The sequence below is a fragment of the Fundulus heteroclitus genome, chromosome 4 (assembly GCF_011125445.2).
Source record: "Fundulus heteroclitus isolate FHET01 chromosome 4, MU-UCD_Fhet_4.1, whole genome shotgun sequence".
NCBI classification, from domain to species: domain Eukaryota; kingdom Metazoa; phylum Chordata; class Actinopteri; order Cyprinodontiformes; family Fundulidae; genus Fundulus; species Fundulus heteroclitus.
Window position 1 is genome coordinate 8,764,981 of NC_046364.1, and position 12,752 is coordinate 8,777,732.

Below are 12,752 nucleotides of genomic sequence, written 5' to 3' on the forward strand. Positions count from 1 at the left end.
CTTTATTTCATGAGATAAAAGGCCCATTGAGGTCAAGACGTCTTTCAAAAGGGTGACCTCATATGGTCAACAAAGGCAGCAAAAAGAGAGGACAAGAAAAGAAAAGGAAAAGATATAGATCAATAACAAAACAGCCACTAAAATATATGCAGTGCAAGCATTTTAACGAAAAAATAGTAAGCATAAAATGTGTTTGGAGACAAGTTTTCAGCTATATTCTCATTAATGGAGATTGCTACCGTAGTTATCTCAGTTGTACTTTTCTAACGAAGTAAGGGTGAAATCGCAAGATTGACAGGATGTATTTGTAACCTTTCATAAATTTCCCCACTTTTTTGTTCTTTTTTTTAACTCCGTTCCTCTTGGCGGTGTTAGCTGCGTGCTCCCGATGACTACTTCCTGCTGCGCGGCGCGCTCCTGCCTCCTCGACGTTTCATCGCGCGTGACAGCGGGTACCTCTCACGTGTTTTCTGTGTATAAAAGGGTCCCTGTCTCCGCTCATCATGTCTAGCAGCTCACCGGACAAACGCAGAAAGATGGAGTCGGCCCTCGCCCAGCTGAAGAAGCTCACCGTGGTGGTGGCGGACACGGGAGACTTTAACGGTAAAGCTGAGCAAGTTGCTGTTAGCTCATTAGCACACATGCTAACCGAGTGAGCAGGAAGAACCCAGGTTTTAATGTAACTGACCACCAGGTCGCTGTCAGCAAGTGGGTGTGTTTATGACATCCCTGCCCTTTTATCTCTAGTTAGTCGCGTCTAGTAATGTTAGCTTTAAAGCTCATAAAGTATTTTATACACGTTTCTTTGCTACTAATATGCCGCTTTGTAGCTAAACGCTGACATATAATCCTATTATTTTGTCATTACCCTGCCGTTTCAGTTAGCGCAACCTGCTAACTGTGCTAGCTGCAGTAGCCTATGCGTACTGTGCAAACAAAGTGATGCATATTTAATAAAACAAAGTATGTCGGTTTTGTTTAGGTTTTAAGTGGCGTTCAACAACAACATGACACTAAAGTAGGTCAAAATGTGTAGCCTGTGGGGAAAATACAAATTCCTCTGCCCCTGTTATCAACATGCAACAGGTCGTATGCATTTCTTCCTTTATGACTTTATGCATGTTATCTGTCAAACCGCGAAAGACAAGGTGGTGTTTCTCAGTGGGTCAGAATGAGGAACGGTTTGCAGTGATAATGTTGCAATGTGTGTTGCAAACCGCGCAGTTCCTGGTGCCCAACCTGCAGACTCAGGATGACATGACAGAACTGGTTTTTGGAGTCTAGCAAGCAGATTGCCACCAGAATCACAGAGCAGGACTCTTTCTCTGCCCATGCTTGTTTTTGTTTGTCTAAGGTGCCTTTAGATTCAGCCTTGGAGTTCTGATATTGAGTAATAAGTAGGGCTGAACAATTAATCGCATTTTCAATATAATCGTGATTTAAAAAAAACGCAATTTCCAAATCGCAGAGGTCTGCAATTTTTGACTATGTAACAATTAGGGAATTATACACCTCCATTTAGGTGTCATTAAAATGTTTGAAGTGGGTTTGCCTCCACATAAAAGGGAAGACAGTTGCAGCAGTGAGAAAATCTAATTTTATTACTTGTTTTAGAGTTTGTATAATCATACAAAGCATTAAGTACAGGTCAATCAGTTCAATACATAGACTTGCTTGTTGGTTGGACTTTGTACTTTATGTTCAACAAGGATTGATGTCCAATTAAATTAAAAGCGGTTCTCTTGAATAATATTCTGATCAATAGAAACATTAGACTTAGACAAACTTTGTCATTTTGTATGCCGTCCGAAAGTTCTTGTTTTAAATAGTCCTTGTTTACAAACATCTTTATTTAGAGGCCATTTTTGTTGCTTGTGGTTAATTCGGAGAAAAGTCAAAATTGCAATTTTGGTTGAAATATTTCGTAGGCAGAACGCAATAATTACTGCTCCAAGTTTAGATGCTGTGGGTCTTTTAGCAACTAATCTACATGGCGAGGAAACAAATTGATTTGTTGTTTGTATATATTTTAAAACACATGATAAATTAAACTGGGGAAAAAAAAATCGCATTAAATCGCAATATTAAGAAAAAAAATCGCAATTAGATTATTTTCCAAAATCGTTCAGCCCTAGTAATAAGTATTTATTATAGCAACTTTTTTAAAGAGTTGTATGTCAAAAATAAATATTTTCATCTGAAAGAGCTGTTGACAAACTTTTAAATTATGCCATGATTATGTTTGCTGGTTATAGATAAGACTGCACCAGAAGAGGTATCAGATGGAGCAGAAAACTGACAAGATTTCGTTCCAATTTGAGTTCGGACTCTAGGCGTAGGAAGTAAAAGTAGATTCTCACAAAAAAGAAAATGACATCCGGGGGCTTCTCTGTTTATGTAGACCAACAAATAAGAAGAAAACAGACGCAGGTATGGCCTTAGAAATAAATGTACCAAATGATAGGCTACCGGTGGCCAAAGCTGTCGACCTAACTTGTGTGTACAATGATGTATGAAACCTTTTTACACCTGTTATGACTCTTAAAGCTCCATGATCAACAGTGTCTTGTGAATGAAGACACTTAAGAGAAGAAAGCATGTTTTAAAATGTCTCTATAATCTGGCACGGATGTGAAAGTGGTATCAACCAGTTGCTTTTTAGCTTCGAGGGAGACATGATCTGATTAGGTTTTCTTAAAAACTCTAGTTTTCTCATGTATCAGGGGGTCTTTCCATAACAAATTTTTATTACAATATGCAAAATTTTAAAAGGGGCACACAATTATATTTTAAGTTTATTGTACCACCTGTATTAAATACTGACTGAATAAACAAATTCTGGTTTTCTCACACATTATTAAACTTGGACATGTTTTAAAAAATATAGCAGAACAGAAACCCTTATAGGTTTCTGTTCTGCTATATTTTTTTAAAACATGTCAAATACTAATTATCCCTCACTGTCAACTGAGCTTTTGGCATCATGTCTTTTCCTGTCATAATACTATTTTTTTTTTTTTTTTTTTTTTTTTTTTTTTTTGCATACTGCTCTCTGCTTTTCTGTCATCACATCCTCGCCTTTTGAGCAAGTCGGTTAGCTTTGGTTAAGAAACTGACTCTGCTCTGCCAGGCAGCCTGGCTGAGTGAGAGCTATTTAGCTGACAATTTAAGGAGCTTGTTGAGTGTTTGTTTAAAAACAGAAACGCGTCAAGAGCATTTTGCATCCTCATTAAAAAAAAAAATTCTCTTACTACTGGATGTGGCTCCACTTTAGAAAGACTGGCAGCGCCCTTTGCTAGAGGGCAGCCATACTACAACACTAAGCGGATTTTATCAGTAAATTAGATGGAACAAACATTAATCTAATAACCATTAATCAACAATTAATCTTAAATTCACTATTTGTTTGCATCCCTAGATCTGATTCTAAAATAAAACCCATAATTTTAATTTCTACTTCACCAGTTGTTGAAGATGGGGCAAGGAATGGTCAACTCAAAATCCTTAATATTTATGTTGACAATTTTCTAACCTTGAGCTATAGTTATTACCGGTAGAAAACAGTATCACTTTTTTTTTTTTTTTTTTTTTTAAGATTTATCTCCATTTTAAGCAAGCTTAATGTGATAAGTTTGTCTGTAAAACACATGACAGTCTGACTGTAACTGAGTAAAAGCAGTGTTTAGGAGAGGATCCAGAACTATGTAGAACTCATCCCTGTGGAAACACCATTGACTATAGCAGGAGTCACCAACATTTTTTAAACTGAGAGCTACTTCATTGGCGTTTTTGTGACATGAAGGGCTGCCTTTACTGATGTTTGAACTAGAAGAGTCAAAGTTCACCTTAACTTTATGTAAAATAATAACATTTCTTTTTGTGCTTTGCAATTGTGATTATACACACAAACAAAAAAAAATAAACAGGCTTGAGGGCTACTTGATACCTATGGGCACCATGTTTGTGACCCTTGGACTATAGGAAGAGAAGTAGAAGTGAATCCCTCTTCTTGAACACTTTGAGGCCTTTTGGTTAAATAGTTGTCACAGCAACAGAGACTTTGTTCAGACAAGCCAGTAGTGTGTAGCCTCTATATTAGAATCTTGTGGTCAAATGTATCAAATCAGTAAAAAGGGCTGCACAATGTTGCTTATTACCTAAAAGTCAATGGGTTCATTAACCACTTTTTGACATTGCTGTAGTAGTACTTTAAATTGTGTGAAAACCTGAATTAAAATTATAATTTTTTTTTTTTTTTTTTTTTTGTTTCAACCAACAAGCTTTGAAGAATTTTTTTTACTTTTGTCGTGGTCTGAATAAATGTTAATGTGTTGTAGCCCTCTTATTTAGCCTAATGGAGACGGTTATTTTAGAATATATTCACATCATTTAAAAAAAAAAAAATGTTTAGGAACTTTCAGTCTTAAAACCATAAGAGGATTCTGTTTTTACGCCACACCCTGACTAGTGGTGTAATCACCAGTTGAACAACTGGAGCAAAAATATTGCTGATCATATACCTAATTAGAGGCACACACAACTAATGTAAATTGTCTACAGTATTTTATTTGTTTTTTCTGTAAAAATAAAAGGACGTGTGGGTTTTTTTTTTTTTTTTTTAATGGCTTAATGCTTCAGTTTTCATAATACTACTACTACATGTAGTCTCATTGAGAAAAGTTTCTTATTTACTTTTGGGACACATAAAACGTAGCCAGCAAACATAGAACAACAATATAATACTTGGTGTCAAATAAGCTTTGTATTTTTTTTTTTTTTTTTCACTTTGGCCTAATAACGGTTACTGTCATGACATGTTCTTTTGCATCACTGTAAAATGAATCAAAGCATGAATCAAACTGAAAAATATCATAAAAATAATTTTCAAAGTAAACATTATATTTAAATTCTGAAATATCTAATTTTTAATGGAATCCAGACCTTGTGTTGGCCAATTCATCATGTGTTCACCGACCAAGGTAGTCCCTGGTAGAAATATTGATCTAAGTTCAGAATCTAAGTTCAGTCATATTTCGCAAAGCAACTTATTTGCAATCTGTAGATATTGGCTGCTTTGTAATATCCGTACAGACTTATTTACACAGCCATTAGCTTATATAAACACTTAACTCAATTTAACATGGACCTAAAACTAAATAACTAAGTTTGCAATCATTATTTTCTTTTCAAAAATGGAATTTCTTGTAAAGTACAACCAGGAGTAAATAAATGAAGGACAACTTTCATGTTTGGCTTAAATGCATGTTTTTTTTTTTTTTTTTTTTTTTTTTGACAGTTTGTTTGCCTGTGGTGCAGCACAGCTAAACGCATGAGTGGAATGTCCTGCAGGTCAATAATGTCTTAAGATTACAGTTTTGTCTTGATTGCATCGGCTACCCCTACAAAGCCGTCATGCGAAGTTTGCAATAATGGCTTTGTTTTTTGTTTTTTTCTTTTTTAAGATTTCATTGTTGGTTTAGTTTGCGTAATCTGGGTTTTACACAAATGTTGTAAGAGGTCTGTATTCACATTAAGCAGTAGTCTACCACAGTAGTCTACACTCATTGATGCGTGTTTACTGGACCACTGTAAAGATGGGTTTGTCTTTTTCAGATCAAATGTGATATTTGCTACTTAATTTGAGCTAACAGACTTGGGAATAATGAAACCCCCAACTAGGTGATGGCTGTGCATAAGTTGTGCATATCTTGTCCAAACACACTGGCATGCAGAAAGATTCCCACCGTCCTCCCCCGGTGCTAGCAACACACCAGCTGCTGAACAGAAGCCGGCTTTGTTCTGAAGCTGATGTGCTTGAAACCTAATCTGGATTTGGCTTCTTCAGACCTCTTTCAATCTGTGGAAAACCTCTTTGCCTGTGCATTTTGGATCAAACTGCCAATATTTTTATTTTTTTTTGTGGCGTCAACATGCATGGTTGCAGGTTTTGTCTGTATTAGACTCATTATCATTTCTGTAAAACTGTTGCTGAAGGTTTCCTAAGCTCTGCAGTGTCAAGATCTGCTCTAGTTGAATAATAATTTATTGGTGCTTGCCTCTGTTTTCCAATCATCAACTTTAAAGATCCTCAAGTTGCAGCTTCAGTATTTAGTTGATTCCATAACTGCATTTACTCAAACCTTCTCTGGTGTAACTGAAGAATATTTGGTAATCTAACCATAGAATCATTAGACTTTAATCTGCTCATTCTGTTTATCTAGTTTGACATTGCCTAAGGATGGAGTCCAGAGTTTATCTCCATGTAACTGAAATTTTGATAGTAGTGTAGAAACATTTATACACTAGATGGCGGCCTTTCTTAGTGCAGCCTTTATATTTCAGTTGTCAGGCACACAACTTCTCTCAGCTTGTCTTCTATCTCAATTCCAGGGAAAGTCAGAGCTTAAGCTGTAATATTTGGGGTAATACAGAGAGATATGCACATGGGCTGATTGGCTTTTTTTTTTTTTTTTTTTTGGAAGTGCAAAATATATAATTTTCCATTAATATCTTAGGATACAGCTCAATAGGAGCAGTCAGCTCTTTTGTCATCTTTCTCCTATTTATCCATCTTTCTCTCTACGTCCTTTTTCTTTCTGTCGGTCATGTATCTTTTTACATTCTGTTTTTAAAAAAAGATGGCTGCCTCTCTTCCCTCCTACTTCTTGATTCAATGAAAATCTCTTTAAATCTTGATCTGCCACAGTTAAGAATAATTATAGGCTTAAGTTTATTACACCTGGTCTGTTTCATATGATCCATTCCATTGTCTAACAACAAAATGTTGTTTTTTTTTTTTTTTTTTTTTTTATAAAAATAAATCAGACATCTGTTTTCAGTGACGTACTCAGTCATGTATTTTTGTTTTCATCTGGAAATGTGGTTAATCAGAGTAGTGTTTGTTTTGTTTTTTTTTCATAGAAAAGGCCATGGAGCTGTTTATACGTTCAACATTATATACTGAGCTGTTATATTTATTTGAATCGAGTTTACACAGAGGTGATCATATGTAAAACGTGCGCAAACTGTCTTAGTAGGGCTGGGAGATTTGGTCTAAAATCAATATATCAATATAATGAGCAGTTCACCTCAAACATTAAATGGACGATACAGCGAACACCATCCCACGGGCTTCTTCACAGCCAGTTACATTGATTGTATAATAGGGCTGGATGATAATTCAATTATAGATAGATAGATAGATAGATAGATATATCTATCTATCTATCTAGCTAGCTATGTAGGTTAATATTACAGCACACACTTTTTTTTTTTCTTTCTTTTAAACTTGCAGTTTTGGTAAAAAGTTGGTTGAATAAAGGGTTGAGTTTGAATTCAGTGTTTGTGTGTTCTGTATGTAAAACTAGGTTGCTAAGCGACAGCATAAAATGGCCAGAGCTGCACTCTTATGTCTTGAATTAGTTAATTATCTATCAACAATTCTATTTTATCAATATGCTTTGTTTCTCTATATCGGCCAGCCCCATGTTATAATTCACCTGGAAAATCAGATCTGACCATGTATGTTGACCTGACAGAACAGACAATGCCAAAGACCACAAAGCTCACAGCAGACTCTTAGTGCTCCCGACTCTGTGGCAGCTTTTAGTGGGCGTGTTTAAATTTATTTTGTTTTTATTAAATTTTTTTGACAAAGCAGGCAAAAATGTTGCATCTCTGCAGCCCTCCCTAGTGTGTGTGTGTGAACGCACATGACTGGGCTTTAGTCTGCATGGGTGAACCAGAGCTGCAGGATATGATCCATTTAGAAAGGCCTCCTTGGGTAATGGTAGGAAATACATGGTTAGCAGTTAGCCCATCTGGCTTCTGGTTGGTTTTACTTTTGTTTTTGTCCCTATTTAAAATTAGATTCTAGCTGTATGTGTGACCGATCTTTGTTTCCTGTCATTGCAGCTATTGATGAGTATAAACCTCAGGATGCAACCACTAATCCATCTCTGATCCTGGCTGCTGCCAAGATGCCAGCCTACCAGCACCTTGTGGATCAGGCCATTAAATATGGCATTGCTAAAGGAGGGTAAGAAAAGCTAAATGTAATGAACAGCATCCTTAGTGATCCCTATAAAGGTCCGTGTCAGGTTGTCATTTCCTAATTTCTTTTCATGCTGTTACTTTCAACCATATCTGCCAAATTACACGTGTACCAGCTTTAACGGATCTTTAATCAATTTTCACTGTAAATCTGACGAGTGTCTCTGTCTTTAAGAACGGAAGAGGAGCAGGTAGCCAACACCATGGACAAGCTGTTTGTGAGTTTTGGGCTAGAGATCCTGAAGAAGGTCCCAGGCAGAGTCTCTACAGAGGTGGATGCCAGGTGGGTGCAGACGCAAGATATAAAATAAATAAATAAAAGGCATTTAATTTTTACACTGTTTTACAGTGTAGCATTAGAGAAGCAGTGCTGCTTAATTAGGGGGAAATACCGTATTTTTCAGACTATAAGGCACACTTAAAATCCTTTTTTTTTTTCCAAAACCACACAGTCTGTGTGGTTTTGTAAAACATGTAGGAATTTCACTCAAAGCATCTAAATTCCCACTTATGGTCTTTCTTGCCGCTGTCCAGGTTGTCTTTCGATAAAGAGGAGATGCTGGCAAAAGCTTTGAAGCTCATTGCTCTATATGAAGAGGCGGGTATCAGCAAGGAGCGCGTGCTCATCAAGCTGTCTTCAACATGGGAGGGAATCCAGGCTGGCAAGTGAGTATACAACATTAAAACGTTATGTTTTAATGTACATCACCTCAGTGGTTCTTAATATTTTATACAGAAACAACACAATCCAGTAGAAATGACAATCAAATACAATGTTATCGCCAGCGAGCCGTATTTCAGACTGTAGGCTTATTTAAATAAATGAGTCAGGCTTTATTTGTGTGTATAGCTAGGAAACTCTACACTTTGAAGTACCTTTTTAACTTATCAGTAATCTGAATTGGCAGTCAAGCAAACGCTTCCTACATAATTACTGTGTTGCTTAATAAGTGATTCTGATGATTAAAGGGTTCCTAGTAAAATTCACTTGGCCACTGCAATCTTAGCCTCTGTAAGAAATGGTAATAATTAATCTAATTGTAAGGATTTAAGGAGCAATAATTTTACAATGAAGACCCAAAATTAAGTGCAGAAGGATTCCTTGTCTGAATAAATGAAAATCTGCAGAGTTTAAAGGATTTTTCTTTTTAAGCCTTCATTTTGCTTGACTGTCAGAGTGAAATAAATTTCATGTTTTTTTTATTTTTATTATTATTTTAGACCGTTTATTCTAAATATGAAAAGTTGTGTGCTTCTGAAAAATTTCGGAGTTTCCACATTATCTAGACCAAGTTGATTACTGAAGTAAATCTGTAATTAACAAGCAACCCAGAAATGAGATCTATACCACAAAGGTGTGCAATGTTTACCGTTTTTCCTCCATGGCTCTTGGCAAACAGGAAATGACCATATGGCTTTATTTCTATGCATCTACTCTTCCATAAAGGACAGACTTGTAGAGTGTTTAATTAATGGCTGTCCTAGTGACAGATTCTTCCACCTGGACTGTGGATCTTTGCCGTGGGCCTTTCTGCTGCTTCTCTGGTTGCTTTTCTCAACCTGTCAGATTAGGTGGACAGCAATGCCAGTCAGGCTTACAGCAGCTCATTTTCAGATCATTAAATTAAATGACATGCTGGTCTAATCACAAATGATTGTGCTGGAATTTTTCTTTTTTTAGGGGAATCGGTAAATTAGATGTGCTGAATGACAACCTTTTTTGTTTTCAAATTTAAAAAAAATAAATAAATAAAAATGGAAAAAAATTACCAAGACGAAATGTGAGTTTAAGGGGTGAGAATTTTTTTTACTGCGCTGTATTTAATTTAGGTTTTGATGTATAGAAAGTAGTCTAAAGAAAGCCATGCGATTTTGAATTTTAGAGCATATTTCTTGCTTCTAGAGAAGTGACAAATGTCTGCAAACAAGGCATAACTCATCACGTCTGTCCTCTGGTCAGATGTTGATGAGAAAAAAATGCAGAGCATGCAAGATTTAACGCCTCTAAATTAGACCTTCTTTGTCCTTGGTGTCAAAGATGGACACAAGATTTTGACTTTTTATGACCTGGACTAAAGAAGGAAAATTCCCTCCTAATTGGCTTCCGTCAGGTCGAGGTCTTTCTCACGACACTAAAAACCAGCCGCCTCAGAACCTTAAGATTTATGGCAGCAGCCTACGTGGGAAGCGAGACTTGTGTAATGTTTATGAAGACGTGCCACATTGAATGCAAACAGAACGGTGGTCACTTTCCATTTGATGGACGGAGAATCTGCATTTTTACTGATATTCATAAGACGCTGAAATCAGAACCTGGTTTGTCTTGATTGCTCGTATCCTCAAAGTTCTTCTGTCTTTCTAGAAGAGTTGCAGCGGCAAACCTCTGTGTCCTTTGGTGTGTTTTAGGGAGCTTGAGGAGAAGCACGGCGTTCACTGCAACATGACGCTGCTGTTCTCCTTCGCTCAGGCGGTGGCCTGCGCCGAAGCAAAGGTGACGCTCATCTCGCCCTTCGTTGGACGCATCCTGGACTGGTACAAGGAGAATACGGATCGCAAAAGCTTTGAGCCACACGAAGACCCAGGTAGCCATTCTAAATTATATTAACGCTCTTTACTCTTTAAGTAAGGAGTCCTGCCGTTGCCCGTACCCTACAGCCTCCAGTACTCTCAAATCATCAATTTAGTTTAAAAGTACCACACTGCAATGGCAGGGCAGCACCATTTTTACAATCAATGCCAGAAGTATACAGTGGAAGTCAGTCCCAACAAGAAGTAAATAATCTTATTGAATCCACTAACTTTAGGCTTAGGCTTCCTTACCTTTCCCCAAGTGTCCGCATATTATTACAAACAAGAAGAAGAAAGGTACTAAACTTCCAGCATTGATTGTAAAAATGATGGCGCCCTTCGACGGCAGTAAGGTGTGGCTCATGTAATCGGGAAGTTCTGATTTATTTCCTGTTGAAACAGGAAGTTATCCTAAACCCTGCTTTTTCACTCATGAAACAAGTAACTTTAATTTTATTAAATATTTATTTTTAATTTACAGTAGTCTGTATTTTAAACTTATTTTTTTCACCTAGGTGTGGTTAGTGTGACCAAGATTTACAACTACTACAAGAAGTTTGGCTACAGCACTGTTGTGATGGGGGCGTCCTTCAGAAACACGGGGGAAGTGAAGGCCCTGGCTGGCTGTGACCTGCTGACCATCTCCCCTGGACTGCTGGCAGAACTGAGCCAGGATCACAGCGCCGTCACTGCCATGCTCAGTGCAGAAAAATGTAAGAAGATGTTTTCTAGAGAATTTAGGTTCACTTGGCTATTATTGAGATTACAACCATTTGTGTTTTTTTACTTAGATTAACAAACCTGATCAGGTAGTGACACAGTGTACCGTAATGCTCCGAATATCCATTGAGTGGAGCAGCTTCATTGCTAACTAAATTCATACTTCACATTTCAATAGATTTTTGAGCGTATTGTACCACATAAAATCAGTCAGTAAGCACAACGGTAATCTTTTACAAAGTGCACTATCAATTTGTGAGACTATTTAAGGATTTTAAGTGCACCTTATAGTCTGAAAAATACAGTATTTCCCCCTAATTCAGCAGCACTACTCTAATGCTACACTGTAGAAGTTAGTGTAAAAATTAAATGCCTTTTTATTTTATTTTTTTTATGTATTGCATCTGCTCCTGGCACTCCACATGTGGCCCAAACTGTTAAAATATAATGATCTTTTAAAATTCAGCATATTATAAATACATTTAGCCCTTCATGTTATGGAAAGACCCTCTTGATGCATGAGAAAACTAGGGTTATTTCAAATGGCTGCTTATCAATTAATCATTAGTCAATCGATAAGGTCAACTTTAGATTAACTTATTTATCGATAACTTGCATTCCCAGTGTTAACACATTCTGCTTGGTCTGTTTTTTGCAGCCAAGGCGTGCGATCTGGAGAAGATCCACCTGGATGAGAAGGCTTTCCGCTGGCAGCACAACGAGGACCGGATGGCTGTGGAGAAATTGTCCGACGGCATCCGCAAGTTTGCTGCAGATGCCGTCAAGCTGGAGGCAATGATTAAAGTAAGAATATTCTTCTTTTTTTTTTTTTTTTTTTTTTTTTTTTTTTTTTATGTAAAATCATGCGCAAAAGATTGCTAAGTAATTAAAATGATTTTGTCATCACAGGAGAAAATGCTCAGCGTGAAAAACGGCCAGTAATGGATGGATCTGGTGTCCCCAGCTGCAGTCGATGATCAAAGTCCGAAGAGGGTGCCCTCCTCGTCCGCCGATGCCCAGGAGACGTTCCAGGTGCCGGAGGAGCCTCCTCTGCCTTCTGCTCCAACTCCAGGGACCAATCTCCTTAATAAACACCGCTCCTCTCTGAGGGTGGGCCGGTTTTTCTGACCAAATAGAATAATTCTTCAGTGGGTGTTTAATGGAAAAATGGTTTATTTAATTTGAAAAAAAGTAATTTAATTTGAAGAACAAATTTCTTAGGTTTGGATCATTTCATTACTTGAAAGGACTATATAACCATTTTTGGTAGTATAAGAACACAATGTTGTTGTTTTTTTATCAACTCAGATATTTGCTCTAAACTATGTCTTTAAAAGCTCATCGTTCCTTTATGTCTGCAAACAATAAAGTTCACTTTGGATGAAAACCTTTGTATTTTCTCTGTAGTTTCT

At 37.0% G+C, this 12,752-nt stretch overlaps 1 protein-coding gene across 1 annotated transcript; it reads left to right on the forward strand.

Moving 5' to 3' along the window:
- The first annotated feature begins 412 nt into the window (after window positions 1-412).
- On the forward strand, window positions 413-12,727 carry taldo1 (transaldolase 1). The gene is made up of 8 exons (XM_012868243.3): window positions 413-603; window positions 7,915-8,038; window positions 8,228-8,335; window positions 8,587-8,718; window positions 10,459-10,634; window positions 11,136-11,333; window positions 11,999-12,144; window positions 12,250-12,727. Exons 1-8 carry the CDS (start codon window positions 504-506, stop codon window positions 12,280-12,282), a joined length of 1,017 nt encoding a protein of 338 aa, XP_012723697.1. The 5' UTR covers window positions 413-503; the 3' UTR covers window positions 12,283-12,727.
- Window positions 12,728-12,752: the final 25 nt, after the last annotated feature.

Coding starts and splice junctions, on each gene's coding strand:
- taldo1 (XM_012868243.3), top strand. CDS start 504: ATGTCTAGCAGCTCACCGGACAAACGCAGAAAGATGGAGTCGGCCCTC. Junction 604..7,914: donor GGACACGGGAGACTTTAACG/GTAAAGCTGAGC, acceptor CTGTCATTGCAG/CTATTGATGAGTATAAACCT. Junction 8,336..8,586: donor TCTACAGAGGTGGATGCCAG/GTGGGTGCAGAC, acceptor GCCGCTGTCCAG/GTTGTCTTTCGATAAAGAGG.